The sequence below is a fragment of the Triticum urartu genome, chromosome 3A (assembly GCF_056163025.1).
Source record: "Triticum urartu cultivar PI428250 chromosome 3A, HENAU_Tu73, whole genome shotgun sequence".
Classification (NCBI taxonomy): Eukaryota; Viridiplantae; Streptophyta; class Magnoliopsida; order Poales; family Poaceae; genus Triticum; species Triticum urartu.
The window spans coordinates 4,417,935-4,433,661 of NC_141875.1; the positions used below are offsets into that span (position 1 = coordinate 4,417,935).

General features: G+C 47.0%; 3 protein-coding genes across 4 annotated transcripts; 2 read left to right on the top strand and 1 right to left on the bottom strand.

Annotated features, from left to right (window-relative positions):
• On the top strand, nucleotides 1-1,227 carry LOC147977573 (Adenine nucleotide alpha hydrolases-like superfamily protein). Its single transcript, XM_087545828.1, has 3 exons — nucleotides 1-617; nucleotides 696-821; nucleotides 916-1,227. The coding sequence occupies exons 1-3, from the start codon at nucleotides 283-285 to the stop codon at nucleotides 1,004-1,006; spliced, it is 552 nt and encodes a 183-aa protein (XP_087401954.1). The 5' UTR covers nucleotides 1-282; the 3' UTR covers nucleotides 1,007-1,227.
• A 3,435-nt stretch (nucleotides 1,228-4,662) lies between these two features.
• LOC147977574 (BED zinc finger and hAT dimerization domain-containing protein) lies at nucleotides 4,663-8,984 on the top strand. 2 transcript variants are annotated; one of them, XM_087545826.1, is made up of 3 exons: nucleotides 4,663-5,015; nucleotides 6,707-7,701; nucleotides 7,786-8,984. In XM_087545826.1, the coding sequence occupies exons 1-3, from the start codon at nucleotides 4,832-4,834 to the stop codon at nucleotides 8,686-8,688; spliced, it is 2,082 nt and encodes a 693-aa protein (XP_087401952.1). In that variant the 5' UTR covers nucleotides 4,663-4,831; the 3' UTR covers nucleotides 8,689-8,984. The 2 variants fall into 2 exon arrangements, with proteins under 2 accessions (XP_087401952.1, XP_087401950.1); XM_087545824.1 differs by lacking the exon at nucleotides 4,663-5,015 and adding an exon at nucleotides 5,885-6,310.
• Nucleotides 8,985-12,564: 3,580 nt separating this feature from the next.
• Nucleotides 12,565-14,680, bottom strand: LOC147977575 (uncharacterized). The gene is made up of 5 exons (XM_087545827.1): nucleotides 13,519-14,680; nucleotides 13,297-13,398; nucleotides 13,110-13,175; nucleotides 12,937-13,002; nucleotides 12,565-12,802 (listed from the first exon to the last, which is right to left on the bottom strand). The coding sequence occupies exons 1-5, from the start codon at nucleotides 13,999-14,001 to the stop codon at nucleotides 12,695-12,697; spliced, it is 825 nt and encodes a 274-aa protein (XP_087401953.1). The 5' UTR covers nucleotides 14,002-14,680; the 3' UTR covers nucleotides 12,565-12,694.
• Between the last annotated feature and the right edge of the window lie 1,047 nt (nucleotides 14,681-15,727).

Here is a 15,727-nt window from a genome sequence, read left to right on the forward strand (position 1 = left end):
CTTGCAGCATCTTAATTATGAATGATGATAGTAGCACAAGCACAACAAGGCAAGCTTAGCTAAGCTAGGGGTCCCTCCCTCCTCCCCCTACCCCTGGTCCCAACGACCCCTTCTCCATTCTTGAAACGAACTCTAGCTGGCTTCCCAGCTACCAAGAAGCTACTGTCGCTCACCAATCGCCATGGATGGATGATGGGCGTGGTCACTTGATAGCTCCGGAAGCTTCTTGCTCTGCATAATCGCCCGCCGACGCTTCTTCTTTCTTTCTTGAGTTGGCTGGCGATGGAGAGGCAGCGGGTGGTGGTGGTGGTGGAGGACGCCCCGGCGTCGCGCGGGGCGCTGCAGTGGGCCGTGCGCAACTTCATCCGGGCCGGCGACTCCATCGCGCTGCTCCACGTGTGCGCGCCGGCCCGCTCCAAGCGCCGGCGTCGGCGCCTCCGCTTGCGGGGCTTCCAGCTCGCGCTCGCCTTCAGGGACCTCTGCGACGGCGTCGCGGAGGCCATGGTGGAGATCGTGGTGCGGGAGGGGGAGCTCGCGGAGACGGTGGCCGCGGCGGTCGGCCAGCTCCGGGCGTCCACGCTCGTCGTCGGCCTCCACGACAAGAGCTTCCTCTACGGGTAAGCAGCAGATAGATTCAGTTCGTCGTCTCAACTCTGAAGTCTGAATTTGCGTGTGTTCTCGTGACTGACGGTCAGGTCGCCGGGCCCGTACGAGGGAGTGAGCGGGCTGGGGTGCCGGGTGCTGGCCGTCCGGCAGCACGCGACGGCGCGGCACGGGGCCGTGGAGGCGGAGCTCACCCAGGTGGAGACCATACGACTGCAGTAAGCGCACCAGAGCCAAATACCACTGCATTTTCTTTTCTGACACCAAATTCACTTCTTGCTCTGACTGTACTGATCTGATCGAAACTCGCAGCGTGCCGCCGCCCAAGATCCCGTTCCCGATCTTCGCGCTGCCGCTGGGCGTCATCTGGAGGCGATCGTCGTCGTCAAAGAAGAGGAAATGACTTAACGGATGGATGGCAACATCTCCGGGCGAGTTGTATCTGAACCTGCAAGTTCATCCGTCCAACCCCTCCTCTGCTTGCTAGCCTTGCACATACAGACAGACATCTTTTTTCTTTCCTTTTATTTTTGCCACAAATCTCTCTTCTTCTTGCATAGCTTATCGAATCGACTGATAGACACAACACATCAATATAACATGGCCATGATTGATCTTTGTTAAGTGCCGAAATAGGTACTGTCGAGTAATTTTTATTTCCTCCTGAAAGTCCATCCATCCACACACAAAAAAAAGAATGAAGAGAGGAAAAGAAAAGAAACGATGCTCATGTGTGCATGGACGAACGCACACACGAATACAAATCCAATCTATGAGCACCAAAGAATTCCATGGAAAACAAGCGCTCCCTGTTTCACCAGCTCTGCAGCAAACAAGAGAAGAATGCAGGGACCCATGATGACACTGTCTCTGTTTTCGACAGCCGAAAATGTGTGTCCTGTCTGATGGACAGACAGAATCGAGATGTTCTTCCAGCCTTCTGGCAACACCTCCCGAGCAACACGCACTCTAACGTGCCATTGTTTCCTGGATTTTTATTAACAAGGGAAACCCCAGCTTCAGAGGATTTTTGAGGTTTTTTTTTTGTTTGTTTTGCCGGAGAACTTTTGAGGGTTTCTTCAGTCGTAAAACCCCACAGCTTTGTATGCCGACGGCTGTTACCATGTGATGTTCAAAACGGAGCGGCCGGGCCCACTCGCCAATACTCACTTCCAACTTCTACCCTGCGCAAGCGAGAGCTACGTGTACCGGGCTGTCCTTTTTCTGAATCTTCAGTGGAGCATATATAGCTTGGCATATCAAAAACTATAGAGTACTAATTAACACATATTATTCTCTCTTTCTCTTCTCTCTTCTCTCTTATGTTCTCTTTCTCATTCATCTCTCTTTTCTCTCCTCTATCTTATCCCCTCTGTTAGAAAATAGGTCAAATTTGGACCTAATAACTTCAGAATGATGATGATTATCTCAAATTGCTCATCCAAATGATTTATTTTTTTTTGGCAAAAATAGAATCCATCGCTTTCTGTAAAAAAATCTGCCAAATCTGGATAGTAAAATGTGTACATGTTACAAGAAGGGGCCATGCAAAAACCTCCTATTTTGGTGACATGTGGTGGATATTCAGCGGGACTAATACTTAATTAATCAAGCACGATGGAATCAAGCACTTTGTTTCTACCTGCGGCACTTTGTTTCTACCTGCGGCGTACTTAAGCGATCGAACTCAAAGGACCTTGGCCTCATTTAGATGTTGTTTACTGGTGCGCTTTCTTTCAGCTTGCCCGGTACTTAGGGTATCTAACCGGAAGGACTTTTATCCAGTTTCGAACACTAAACATTGGGTTCTAACATAGCACTTGACATGATGTTGTTGTTTTCTTCACACAAATTGTATGGGGAAATCACAAACCTATACCATTTAGTGGCGCACTTGACTTTTTCTGATCTTTATCGTGCAACTTTGACTATGATTTTTCACTTATTGTATGTCTACAAAACTAGTACATAGACATATGAAATCAAATTGTTTTGCAAGACAAATACGCCAATGCAATTTAGAGATGTTCAGTCCGTGTACTTTGGTATACATTAATGGTCAAAATCATGCAAAGTCAAACACGCCTTATATGGGAAGGAGAGAGTATTTACTAGTGCATTTCTTTTTGCTTGCCCGGTACTTAGGGTATCAAACCAGAAGAACTTTAGCACTTGACATGATGTTGTTGTTTTCTTCACACAAATTGCATGGGGAAATTACGAAGCACTTCCATCCAACATGGAGTTTACTCGATGACTACGAAAAAAGGACTTTAACCAGTGTTGTAAACTACAAGTAGTCCCTATGGCATCATTTTCCATAAATGTTTTTAGTGCTTTGTTGCAACATTTCATATGACTTTACAAGAAGGTAGACAATCCCGAGTTAGGGGCTCTAACTCAATTATGCACTTTACTACCGTTTTATCAGGTACTTGGTCCGACGAGACTAAATGACTTAGACAAGTTCCGTATATTGAACACTTGGATCTAGGATTCAAGTGGGACTTTGATTAAGCGGGACTGATACTTAATTAATAAAACACGATGGAATCAAGCACTCTATATACATGATATTTATTGAGCACTTAGTTTCCGCCTTCAACGTACTTAAGAATGGGAATGGCTAATACACCGCTTTGTTTTCATTTGCCTAGAACTTAGAGTATGGAACCAGAAGGACTTTTGTTCGGTCCGAACACTAAAAACCTATTTCGAGACATATCAATTCACATGATGTTGTTATTTCTAGACACAACGGTTGGCGATCTGCTGGTCGTGGTCGGCAACCCTAGCTTCAAGAGCAGCCTCCTGACCCACCTCGTCCGGGTCTGCATGCAACACTCATCTCAATGGGCGAAAGAACGGGTGAGATTTTCGGTGTGAACGGAACGAGATGGTAACAAACCACGTCCATCAATTGTAAACAAATAATACATAAATATAGCACGGTGACACACAGGGGAGGGGGTCAATGCCCCCCTCCAGTGCTCTAACATAAGGTGGGGGAAAAGCCCTAATAGTCCTAAGTTAACTAGTCTTTCATGGTTGCTAGAGTTAGGTAGATTACATTTGCTTGTCCATTCTTTCAGTCTAATATGTTTTCATGTTCTTATGAGCTTTACTACCATGTGCAGTGCTACTTGTGAGTTGCGTTGAGACGTGGTTTTTTACCATCTCGTTGATGACACTAGCCTTTGTTGCCTCAGCTTCCAGTTGGCCGCTTTGTGTACGTCTTTAGTGAGTTTGTCAATCTGTCCTTATAAGGGTGGGGCGGGGGGTGAGAGAGTGGAGGATATTTCCTTTGTGAATGGGACAAGATGGTAAAAAACCGCGTCCATCAAGTGATGTAAACAAATAATACATAAATATAGCACGGTGACACACAGGTGAGGGGGGCATTGCCTCCCCCGACACTCGAACATAAGGTGTATGTGTGGGGGTGGGTGGGGGTGGGGGGAGTGCTCTATGATTTTCGCGACATCCCACCGCCCAATATCCTCTTCCCGATCTTCACACTGTCGCTGGGCATGATCTAGAGGCGATCATCATCAAAGAAGAGGAAATGAATGGATGCCAACATCTCTGGACTTGTATATAAACTTTCAAGTTCATCTGTGATGGAACGAGTCCAGATGGAGACATCGACACGTGCTTGATGGTCATTTGCGGAGCACTCGGTTGGCGCAAGCCCTTTATTTTTCTCTTATGAGCCTTGTCATCGAAATCTGAGATGTCGTTGGCGCGTGTTTGGTAGCCAGGTCAGCTAGCGGCGAGTTTTTTTGCTTCATATTCCGTGACGGTGATGTGGCAGGGTATGTGACCGTTTAGGATCAATTTTTTTAATTGACAAAAGGCATGTTTTTCTTGACTTGTTATAAAAATAAAAACAAGATTAGTGCATGCCAACTCACACACACACTGGCTGCTAGGGAGCTGGCGTTCGTGCCGCCCCCTTCCAAACCAAACCTCAACCACCAAGCCTGAGTCCGAGCCCAAACCCTGTCTATAAGCCACCCTCCCTCCTTCCCCGTCCCATCGGCGCCACGCCGTCTTCCTTGGTTCCGCCTCCCAGCCCCAACCCCAACCCGTCCCCGCCTCCCCCTCCCGTCCTCGGTGGCTTGCCTCCCTGCCGCCGGCTCGCCACGGTGCAAGGCAGAGCAGAGCAGAGGAGAGGAAATTGAATCGGAGAACCGATTTCAATTTTTCCACCCATCGACTAGCCGGGATGGCTAATATACCCCTCTTGCCGGTCACTAGGGACGGCGCGGAGGTCGGAGGAGGAGCCGCTAGTCCCAAGAAGAAGAAGACCATGACGTCACTCTACCTCACCTTCTTCGAGGTCGCCGCCGACGGCAAGAACCGTGCCTGTAGGCTCTGCAACAAGACATATTGCCTCACCACCGCCACCAGTAAGCAGAGCACACACCCAACCCCCAATCCTTTTTACTTAAGGTTACACATCAAGAACACCGTCTAGTCTACGCATTATTAATTCATTGGCGTAGTGATACATGCACGCTGCTGAATTCAGCATCCGTTTATTTAGCTTGTAATAAACAACACTGAATTGCAAAATGAACAAATTCGATCCGAAATGAAAACTTTCCCCTAAAAAACTTTCCCGAGTTTATGGGTTTTCCAGAACCCGCCTCTCAAGTTGGCTTTTCAAAGAATAAAGAAGCAAAATTTCGTACATGCCATGAGAAGGGACGGAGCAAAAGCAACTTGGTGTTTGGAGTTTTCTCAAAAGCATCACATGGAATTGTCTCCCCCCCTCTGGCCTTGGAGGGATATGTCAGATGCCGCCGAGACCTATTTGGCATCTACGATGACTTTGAGATGGGTTTAGGCCGCAACTTGGGCTTCAGCAATCGGCTATCCGGGCATCCAACATGCCCTTCCATTAATTGTTGGCTCTCTTTGTCGTTGTCGTGGAGTCGAAGCTACGGTGAAGTAAGTCCAGGCAGTGCTCGATGGCCGTTTGCGGAGGGCTCGGTTGGCGTGAGCCCCGCGTCTCCCCCCTTGCGAACCTTGGCATCGAAATCGAAGCTGTAGTTGATGCGTGTTGGTGCGTGGTAGCCACGTTGGCCGGTGCACGGTGGCGAGTTGTGTTGCTGTCATATTCTGCGAGGGTAATGTGCTAGGGTTTACAGCAGTTGAAGCTCCTCCATTCCTTTTAATTGACCGACGAAAATGACATGGATTTTTTGTCTTGTGTTAAAAATAGAAAAAAGATATAGAAAAAAGATTGGCGACAGTCAGCTCGCACGCACGCGCCAGCTGCTGAGGGAGCCGGCTGGCGTTCGAGCCGCCCCTTGGTTCCGACCCAGACCCCGACCACCGAGCTCGAGCCCGAGCCCGAGCCCAAACCAAACCCTAGCTCCCCACCCGCCCAGATCGGCGCCGCGCCGCGCCGTCCTCCTCGGCTCCAGCCCCGGCCCCGGCCGCCCCCTACCGTCCTCGGCGGCTCGGCTCCCCGCCCCGCCCGCCGCCGCCGGCTCCAATTCTGCCGCGCTCCGTCGACCGACCGGGATGGCTGACATGACCCTCCTGCCGGCCGCCGGCGACGGCGCGGAGGCCGCCAGGCCCAGGAAGAAAAAGACCATGAAGTCGCTCTACCTCGCCTTCTTCGACACCACCGCCGACGGCCGCTCCCGCGCCTGCCGCCTCTGCGGCAAGACCTACTGCCTCACCACCGCCACCGGTAAGCAGAGCCCACACCCCATGACCCAAAAACCCAATCTTTTTTTTTTACTGAAATCTTCACAACGCAGCAAGAACACCGTCAGTCTGCGCATTGATTACATGCCCAAATTACTTTAGAACATATTTCCTCGGTATTACCTACTTCCCAAATTACTTGTCTTAGACTTGTCTAGATACGATGTATCACACACTAAACCATCGTATACAAATCTAAGACAAATAATTAGGGACGGAGGGAGTGTAAACTTTTTTACTGAATCGGATGTATGTAGACACGTTTGAGCGTGTTTGTTCATATTCAAATATCCAAAACATCTTATATTTGTGACCGGATCACCGGAGGGAGGAAATACTAACTAACATCCCTTTCACAACGGTTCCAATTGTGATGCAGGCAATCTGGGGAAGCACCTGAACAACCGGCACCCGGGCTACGACCAGCTCGCCGATCACCACCTGCATCTGCAGGGCGAAAACCCTGCCCAGAGTGCCATCTCCGGCATGTTTGCCAGGAGCAAGAAGCCGCAGGCCCCGGTGCGAGCTCACCCGCAACCTCAGCCTCAGCCGCAAGCACAGGTTCAGGTTCAGTCTGTTCAGGCTCAGGCGAAAGCGCGGGTCGTCCGTGCTCAGCCCAGCGCGAAGCCGGCGATCGACGTCGACTACGTCAACTGGTTGCTCCTTCGGTGGCTCATCGGCTCCTCCTTCCCTCCCTCCACCCTCGAGGACAGCTCGTTTGTCGACAGCTGCAGGTATCTGAACCCGGCCGTCAGGCTCTGGCCGAAGGAGAAGGCTCAGGAGATCACCCTGCAGGTGTTCAAGAGCATGAAGGAGGATGTCAAGGCGTCCCTGCAGCGCGTCAGGTCACGGCTGTCCATCTCCCTTGACTTCTGGACTTCCTATGAGCAGATAGCGTACCTGTCTGTCAAGTGCCACTGGATCGACGAGAGCTGGGTCTCGCAGAAACTCCTGCTTGACGTGTGCCGGGTTCGGTGCCACTCCACCGGTGCTGACATTCTGCGAGTTCTGTTGGCTGTCTTGCAGGATTTTAACATTGACTTGAAAATCCTTGCTTGCACGCATAATAACAGCCAGCATGCCATCCATGCCTGTGAAGAGCTCAGGCGGGAGCTCGAGTCCCGTAAGCTCCCCTTCTGCTACATCCCCTGTGCCGCAAAGGCACTAGAGGTTATCATAGAAGATGGCCTGCAAAATGTGAAGCCTGTGCTGTCCAAGGCCCGCGAGTTTATCCTCGAGACCAATTCGAACCAGGAGATGATGGTGGATTTTAAGCACTGGACTGAAGTTTACCAGGAAGGCCCATGTAAATTCCCTCTTGATCATTCAGCAAATTGGAACGGCAGTTACAATGTGCTCGACATAGTAAATAAGGTACTGCACAGTCCATGCCTGCATCTTATTTTCCATCACGGTTGTTACTTCTTTTGTTCACGTTTTTTAATGTTTTTTCTTCAGGCCCCTAATGCGATGGATAACACCATCAAGAAGTTTCAAGACAGTTTTGGTCCGAGGGACTGGGTTCTGAGTGACGAGGAGAAGTCAGTGTTGAATTCATTGCACCCGTACCTTGAGCCATTCTATAAAACTACGACCAACCTTTGTACTTGCAAATTACCAACTGTTGGGCTGGTCTTCTTCTTCATGGACCATGTCTTTGATTTGATCAATGCCTGCCGTGATAGCAGCCACCAGAAATTGTTTGAGAAAATCGCCAGAGACATGTCCAAGACGGCTCGTGACTTCACATCTCAAGCTTACAACATCTACACCTTCACGGCCGCAATTCTTGATCCAAGGATCAAAGGGGAGCTCATCCCTGAAGCCCTCAACTCCGCCAGCAACTTGGAGGACGCAAGGGACCATTTCGTCAGAGACTACAGCAGCATCTTCCAAGCTCCCGGAAATGGCTACAACACCCAACAAGACAACACCGAGGATGGTGGTGCGTTCTCCTTTGCCGAAGAGATTATCCGTAAGCGCCGTCGTGTCAGCATGAGCACTGCCGCTGATGAGCTCACTCAGTATCTTGCGGAGCCCCCCGCACCGATTTCCACTGATGCTCTTGAATGGTGGAGGGGGCACTCCTCCCGTTACCCACGGCTCTCGTTGATGGCCCGTGACTTTTTGGCAATCCAAGGGACATCGTTGGATCCTGAAGAACTTTTCACAAGCAAAGGGGACAGTATCCACAAGCAGCAGTACTGCCTTCCTCTTAGTAGCATGCAGGCTACAATGTGTATAAAATCATGGATGCAAAGCGGGTATCAGTTCAATTTTCAGTCGACCATTGTTGATTTTGAGAGGTTAATCGAGTCTGCTACTGCTCCTGATGCTGTGAATGGTCCAGAGTCTTCTTGAGGAATAAATGGTCAGAAATTCTGGATCCTAGATTAGTTCGGCGGCATCTGTTTCATGTACCATAGGTTCTCATCATGTAAATAGTTCATCTAAGCTGCAAATGCTGGTTTGTTGTAGTCTCTGCACAAAATCTCATAGTCAGAATTATGGTGAGCAGCCTGTGTTTTCAGAATCATGACATGTAAGAACCTTGGAAGTCATGGTAATCAGGAGCAACAATGCAATTCAGGTTTGTTTCCTGTGAAGATGGCTTAAATGCTTAATACCATAAGGAAGATACATGTCCCTTCATGTGATCAGAGGAGTCCCTTTTCTGCGCTTGACTCTATAATGGTGTAATTCTCTAGGCAGTTCGCTTCAGTTTTTTGTTATCGCAGTATTATTACTTTGCCATTACTACAGAGGATGGCAAAAGTGCTAGAGTTTAGTCCAAAATTACATCAATGGCATTCATTGGTTTCCACTCTAGTGTGCTGCAAAAGAAGATGGGCATCTGATTCTGAAGAAAACAAGAGAAGAAAAGAAATAATGGGCAAGTTATGTGCATTAAATTCATGTGATTTTATCAATTATTTTGTTGTTGCAGAGGAGAGAAAGCAACTTGAAGTTTGCGAGGAAGGTAATGCCGTAATGCTCCTCACGTCTCCTTGGCATCGGTTCAATCAAATTGTTTATGACATAGGGTGCCATGAATTCTCGGTATTGATGGTTTTAAATTTTAAGATTTATGCTCGAAAGTCACATGGGAATGGACTGGGAAATGAGAATAATGCATAAAGTACTAGATGGTGTGCAAGAATCTTTAGATTTTATTCTGCTGGAATGTGACCTCACACAGGACAGACTGCCATGCCCACAGAAACACACACATGACACCTACTCCCTCCGTTCGGAAAAACTTGTCTTAGAAATGGATGTATCTATAACTAAAACAAGTCTAGATACAACCATTTCTAGGACAAGTGTTTCCGAACGGAGGGAGTATGTTTTAGAACCTCCGAAGCACAATACTGCCAGTAAATATTTTGTGAGTGAAAATGCGTGGGAAGCTGCTGGTAAAGTATTTTTTGTGAGGGAAAATGTGTGGGAAACTGCTGGTAAAATATTTCTTGTAATGTCCCTAATTGTTGAGATATGATGCATGAAACATCAATCGATTCATATTTTCCTAGGGAAACAAAACATCTTGTGAAGCTAAAATCATGGGACAGTGTTGAATTTGCTTCATGGCAACCATGCTTGGATCTTCATTCTGATTTGTTTGGCTTGTGCATTATATTGCATATTGCACCCATTGTCAACAACTAGAGTAATGGAGTTTTCACATGGCCGAAACCGTGATCTGACCTTGGTTTTGCACGATTGGAACCTAGAAATCTCTGGATCTTAGGACCACATGACATGATCACTGTTTTTCTTTTCTGCATTCAAGGCACCGACCAGTTGCATGACGCAGCACCTCCCTGTATCATTTCCTGCCTTCCTGGCCATCATTATACCGCACTGATTAGGGATTAGCAGCATTTCAACGACATTGTTTATCATAATCGGATCGGTTATCTCGTGATGGATGACGTAAATGACAGTCGGTTCCACATGTGAAGCATCTGATGATGTGTTGTCGTGCACTTATTAGCATTAATAGGTGCGATCGTCAGCTACAATCTCTTTCTTTTATTCAGAAGAAGCATTTTAGAGCACCTAATGCACCCTTGTTTTTTCCCATCTAGCTCTCAAGTTTCTTCATCCAGCATTCTAATTATCTCAGATTTATGTGGTATACAGGATGAATATCATCATTTTTTCTACATCAAATGATCATAATTTTCCTCAAATTCTTACACAAACTTTAGAAAGTGATAATTAACTGCAAGTTTCAGTTTACCATTCTCAACCGCGAGTTTCAGTAGTTTAGAAAGTGACAATTTTCTTGCTTTGTCTTTTTCGGAAAGTTGTACGTATTTTCATACTGCTATTGGATGCTTCCTTCATTTAGTTCTTAACTTTCTACATCGAGCATTTCAGTTATTTCTGACCAGCTTCTAAGAAAAATGCTGTCGTCGGGTCATTTGGAACGCAACAAATGCACAGAAAACAACTCGATTCCGGCATGAATGGGAATTTTTTTCTCTACCTTGTTATTTTGAGTAAAATGCCACTTCTCAACTCCTATTTGCAACTAACTGCTACAATAAAGATGACCCCTTTTTGAGTTTTTCTTCCTCTTTTTACCCCTCTAGTTGTGAATTATTCCAGATATTGTACCATTTTACCAGCCTTCCCCATCCTGACATCTCGAGACCACTTTATCGACACTGGAAATTAGTTATTACTTTCTTAAAATCACATATTGCTCATTTAACACCACCTTGAGGGGCACTTGTTCCAAAAGACTGTATTAATTATAATCTAAAGTATGTAATTTTTCCATGATTAATTAATTAACTTCGTATCGGTAACTAAATTAAGTGGAAGACAATTTTAAAATATATGACAAATGAAATGAAATTGCGAATTCGGGATTCAAGAACATTTAAGGAATCAAAAAGCAACACTATAATCACTCAGTAGAATTAAGAGAATTTCCACATGAGGCTGTTGGGATGGGGGAAACATGTGGAAATAATGCATGACTATGGGTAAAATTAGAAACACAATTTTTAGCCGGGTAACTTTTGACACTTCCAGACAAATAAGGGGGTAAAAAGTGAAATTTAACTCTTACGGTAAATTCTTGCGCGGATTCAACAGTGACCATAGACCACGAGAAACTACAGCTCGTCGCAAACGATGGTGCAATTAGATCAACAATTTTTTACTCAGCAACAATGTCTTTTAGTTGTTGAGAAATTGTCTCCACTCTAGTGAGACATGATGGCATCATCAGCAGCCGCATCCTAAGGAGTTGTCTTGAGCCTCCTCTAATCACGCACTAACTGCAATTAATTCCAGTTGCATTACAAAACTGTTTGACCTGGAGAGAAGAAAACACAAGTAGCCGCACGATCTCCGATGTTTGCGAAAATGTTGGTAGCAGAAAATCTCTATACAAATTCTGTGGCGATTTACTTTGTTAACCAAGATCCCTTTTTGTTTGCGAAAAAGTTAATTAAGATCCCTGACAAATGCTCATTTGTCAATCTCAGATCTAGACCCCGTGAAATAATAAGGTTTGCACGATTCATGGATGGATGGATGCTACTTTCATCAGGCCCGCCACCCAATTGACGCGAAATTGATTTTAACTACTTTCATCTAACTTGTAAAAACTTTGTATCCCTTTGATCTTTGGTTCAAATTAATAAAGTGTGGGGATCCCTCAAAAAAAAAAACTACGTTCATCTCAGGAAGGCTCCCTGTTGCCATTTCAGGATTTAGGGTTCCTTTGATTGAAAGGAACTTGGATCCAAACCCCTGAGGTTTAGTTTGGATCCTTGGAATTTCAAAGGGATTTTTTTTAGAGAATGTGAACGAATCCTTAGGGATTCTTTTTCTTTCCTGAGGATTGGTTTGCACTCAAACCACTTTGTACAGTTCATTTGTTTTTCATGTGGTGTCAAATACCCTTTGATCTAAATCCCCATAGCTCAGTTTTCTAGTTCGAAGAACTCAAGATAACAACATTTCAATGAATCCGATCGTGCGTTGTTCTTGTAAATCAAGGAGAGGATCTTATGTTCCCTGCAAAAGAAGAAGAGGGTTTTATGTTTCAATAGAAACAACTTTATTTTCGTTGCACGCGATGGCGGGACCCTGTCTAGGTTTCACTAAGCTGTGTAACATCATGTTCCTCTTAAGTTTTATTGGACTAGTTACAGTGATCGGAACTTCAAATCCCGATCACATAAAAAACAAGGAGAATTGATCTAAAAGGAGTGAAACAAAAAACATGATCTGCCATGTATTTTTACAGAGCTTGTGCTCTCTTTTCTGTTCTGATCTTACACGTGCCGCGATCATCTAAAACTTGGGTAAAAAATTCAACATGGATGCATGCATCCATGGCCTAGGGTTGCTGCTGAGAAGACAGGATGGCGTCCAGAGCGGTCTTCACTTGGGAGAGCTCCGGCGCCTTCCCCCCTTGCACCGGCCAGAACTCGTCGGTCGCCAGCACCTGCGCAAACACACCGAATATGCACGAACCGGGTTATAATTCATATATACATCAGACATGAGACTGCATGTAGTTCATCGAAGTGAATTGGGTCGAAAGAGTAGTCGACGCATCGATAACCGATTGCCGCATACCTTGACTTGCAGCTGCAGGAACTTGACATAGGTGATTGCCTTCTCGAGCATGGTGACCATGTCCACCTACGCGAGTTGGTTTCATTCAGAAAATTAGCAACTAATGACCATGACCAGGTCATTTTTTCACACAAAAACTGTGCTGAGGCATGAGAAGAAATCATGGTACGCACCTTTGTGCCATTGGGGACCAGATCCTGCAGAACTTTGAGCCTCTCGCTGATGCGCTCTCTTCGGACCTAAAGATCCATGATCGATCGAGTGACTTGGATTAGTTCGGCTTCGTCGAAGCAATTTTCTTGCAGTGCAAAGAATCTTGCACCACAACAATAGGGAGAAATTGACTCATGCTGATTCTACCTTTGCAACGGCGCTCTGAGGATCCTTGGTAGGGACAACTTTGGCCTTGCTCTTCCTGCCTCCTCCACACTGCTTCTTCGCCGCTGCTTGCGCCTCACCACCCTTATTGAACAGAAGGAAACTTATCAGTTTTTTTTCACTCAAATTGACTTGATGCAAAGTTTCAGAAATGTGTCGTGAACTCGTGATGCATGGGAGGAGAAATTTGATGCAGGTACTTACCGAGCTCGAGCGCTTCTGCGCAGACTTGGCCGGCTGCTTGATGCTGCTCTCCTGGATTTCTGGGACGACATCGGCCGACCCTGGGTTCATGAACCCAAACCTGGCTGCGCCATGCTGATCGGCCATGCTGTCCATCCAGAGCGCGCAGTCATCGTCACCTGTGCCAGCGTTATAAGCCAGCTGATGACCGGCACCACCAGCATGCTCAAAGCTGAGCACCGAAGAGGTGGAGCTGGAGGAGGCGCCCGGCGTCCCACCGGAGGCGTTGTACGCCCAGCTGTAGTAGTCCGCCGCTGCCGACCCGCACCCGCCTTTGAAGTTATCGACAAAGGAGAGCTGGGGGAGGGCGGTGGCGGTGTCGCCCTCCTCATCATCACCGTCGACGACCACGCCGTGGTAGCCGAAGAGCTCGAGGGACATGGAGGAGGGCTCATCATCGTACATCGCCCGGAGCTCCCGCGTGGTGGCCCGCTTGCACGCCATTGGCTAGCTAGGCAGCTTGCTGCTCTGTGTCACTGTTCCCTACCTAGGTGAGATCGAGCTACTGGTGACGGTGTTCCGGGAAGCTACTACTAGCTAGGGTTCAGGGCAGCTCTTGGCAGCTAGCTAGCTAAGCTCTGTGAATGCATGAGACGTGCAAGCATGCGGCTACTTATATAGAGTGAGCGGTTTCTTAATCGAGTAGGCGCTAGTGTGGAGCTTAATGAGCCAGCAAGGTCTTGAGCTGTCAGTGGAATATAGGGGTCAAGTGCAAAGAGGGAGACAGACAGCAGTGGACCCATGATTAATTCCCTTGTTATGCTCAGCTAAGTAAGGTGATTAAGTAGTAGTAGAAGTGGAGCTAACCCTAGCCCCTCCCCCCATGTTCCAGTGCCACATAATCTACACTCCTCCACATCCGGGCTCTCTCTTCACGTGGCATTCAAGGCCAAGTTGATGCTGTTTACATTAGTTAAACAAGGTGGTGATGACGTTGTGACAAGCTTGTATTCAATTGAAGGTTAGCATGCATGAAACAAGCTTGCTGGGGAACTGCAATGCAAATAATTAGCTGGGATGTCATGCTCCCATAAATGCAGCCTCTCAACCTCCATTGCCATGGCTAGCTAAGCTGTAGCTAGCTAGCCCATGTGTAAGGTAGCCAAGCAAAAATATGTGTAGGTTCTTCTAGGGTAGCTTCAATTATTTCCCTGGTATATTGATCAGCCGTACGCCGTACGAGAGTACATATTTCTTCTATATATTTAGGTTACAAAATATTGGTCCGGTTTAGGTACCTGCTAGCAGAGCACCAATAATGGTTACATCCAAAACAAGAAACTCTCTCCTACTACTTCCACTGGAAGCAAATTATAGTTTCTTGTGTTCACTGTAATATATATTTTTTGTATGGACACGAACTTCACCTTCATTAGCGACTAATGCAGACCACCAGCAGTTGCACGCAGCAATTCGCCACAGACTTAACAAAACCAGGTACCAATGTAGAATTGTATACATATATGCTCTCCAGACCGAGTCATCGTAAACGTGGCTCAAAACTACTGGACCAAATGCAGACATGCAGTAAACTGAGCGGAAGCATCCATCCATGCATGCATATCCTACGCACATGGGAAATCGTTTGTTATTCACACGTACCTTAAAAGAATATCTTGTGCCGGGCGATGCGTAGGATAAACACCCCATGGACATCTCACGCGGATCAGGATCTGCCTCCAGCTTCGACGTGCGCTCACGATCGACCCGGTAAATTCCCTGTACGTGGCTAATGCAACCCCCTAATTAATGAGAGCAGTGTGGCCTTTCAAAGCTTCACATGGCCTAGCTAGCAGAGCTCGGCACTGCAAGTGTCACACTTATTGCAGGAGCATAAACAAAGCCCTCCTCCCCGAGTAAACTGATAAACCCTGGACGTGCGACGCAGTCGCGGAGCACCCACATCGTCTTTCCCTACCAACCCAACCCGACGGAGCTCAGCCCCGTGCACCTCGCTGTAGGAATACATATTGGAAACGACGTACAGTGTACTATAATAAGCCATCTCCGTGACTAGTTGACTAGACAAGGACGTCTACAATTATACATACATGCTAGGGTTCGAGTAAACAAGTACTGCTGCACGCCTATACTATTCCCCGTCGATCAGGCAGATGCATGGGGGGATATGGACGGCTGATCCTTCGAGCAGCCAGGCATCTGCAGATCG

What these genes read in the sequence shown, in the direction of transcription:
- LOC147977574 (XM_087545826.1), top strand. Translation starts at nt 4,832, where the DNA reads ATGGCTAATATACCCCTCTTGCCGGTCACTAGGGACGGCGCGGAGGTC. An exon ending in TTGCCTCACCACCGCCACCA is followed by an intron (nt 5,016 to 6,706) that starts GTAAGCAGAGCA and finishes ATTGTGATGCAG; the next exon opens with GCAATCTGGGGAAGCACCTG. An exon ending in TGCTCGACATAGTAAATAAG is followed by an intron (nt 7,702 to 7,785) that starts GTACTGCACAGT and finishes TTTTTTCTTCAG; the next exon opens with GCCCCTAATGCGATGGATAA.
- LOC147977573 (XM_087545828.1), top strand. Translation starts at nt 283, where the DNA reads ATGGAGAGGCAGCGGGTGGTGGTGGTGGTGGAGGACGCCCCGGCGTCG. An exon ending in GACAAGAGCTTCCTCTACGG is followed by an intron (nt 618 to 695) that starts GTAAGCAGCAGA and finishes ACTGACGGTCAG; the next exon opens with GTCGCCGGGCCCGTACGAGG. An exon ending in GTGGAGACCATACGACTGCA is followed by an intron (nt 822 to 915) that starts GTAAGCGCACCA and finishes CGAAACTCGCAG; the next exon opens with CGTGCCGCCGCCCAAGATCC.
- LOC147977575 (XM_087545827.1), bottom strand. Translation starts at nt 14,001, where the DNA reads ATGGCGTGCAAGCGGGCCACCACGCGGGAGCTCCGGGCGATGTACGAT. An exon ending in CGCAGAAGCGCTCGAGCTCG is followed by an intron (nt 13,399 to 13,518) that starts GTAAGTACCTGC and finishes CTGTTCAATAAG; the next exon opens with GGTGGTGAGGCGCAAGCAGC. An exon ending in TGGTCCCCAATGGCACAAAG is followed by an intron (nt 13,003 to 13,109) that starts GTGCGTACCATG and finishes CAACTCGCGTAG; the next exon opens with GTGGACATGGTCACCATGCT.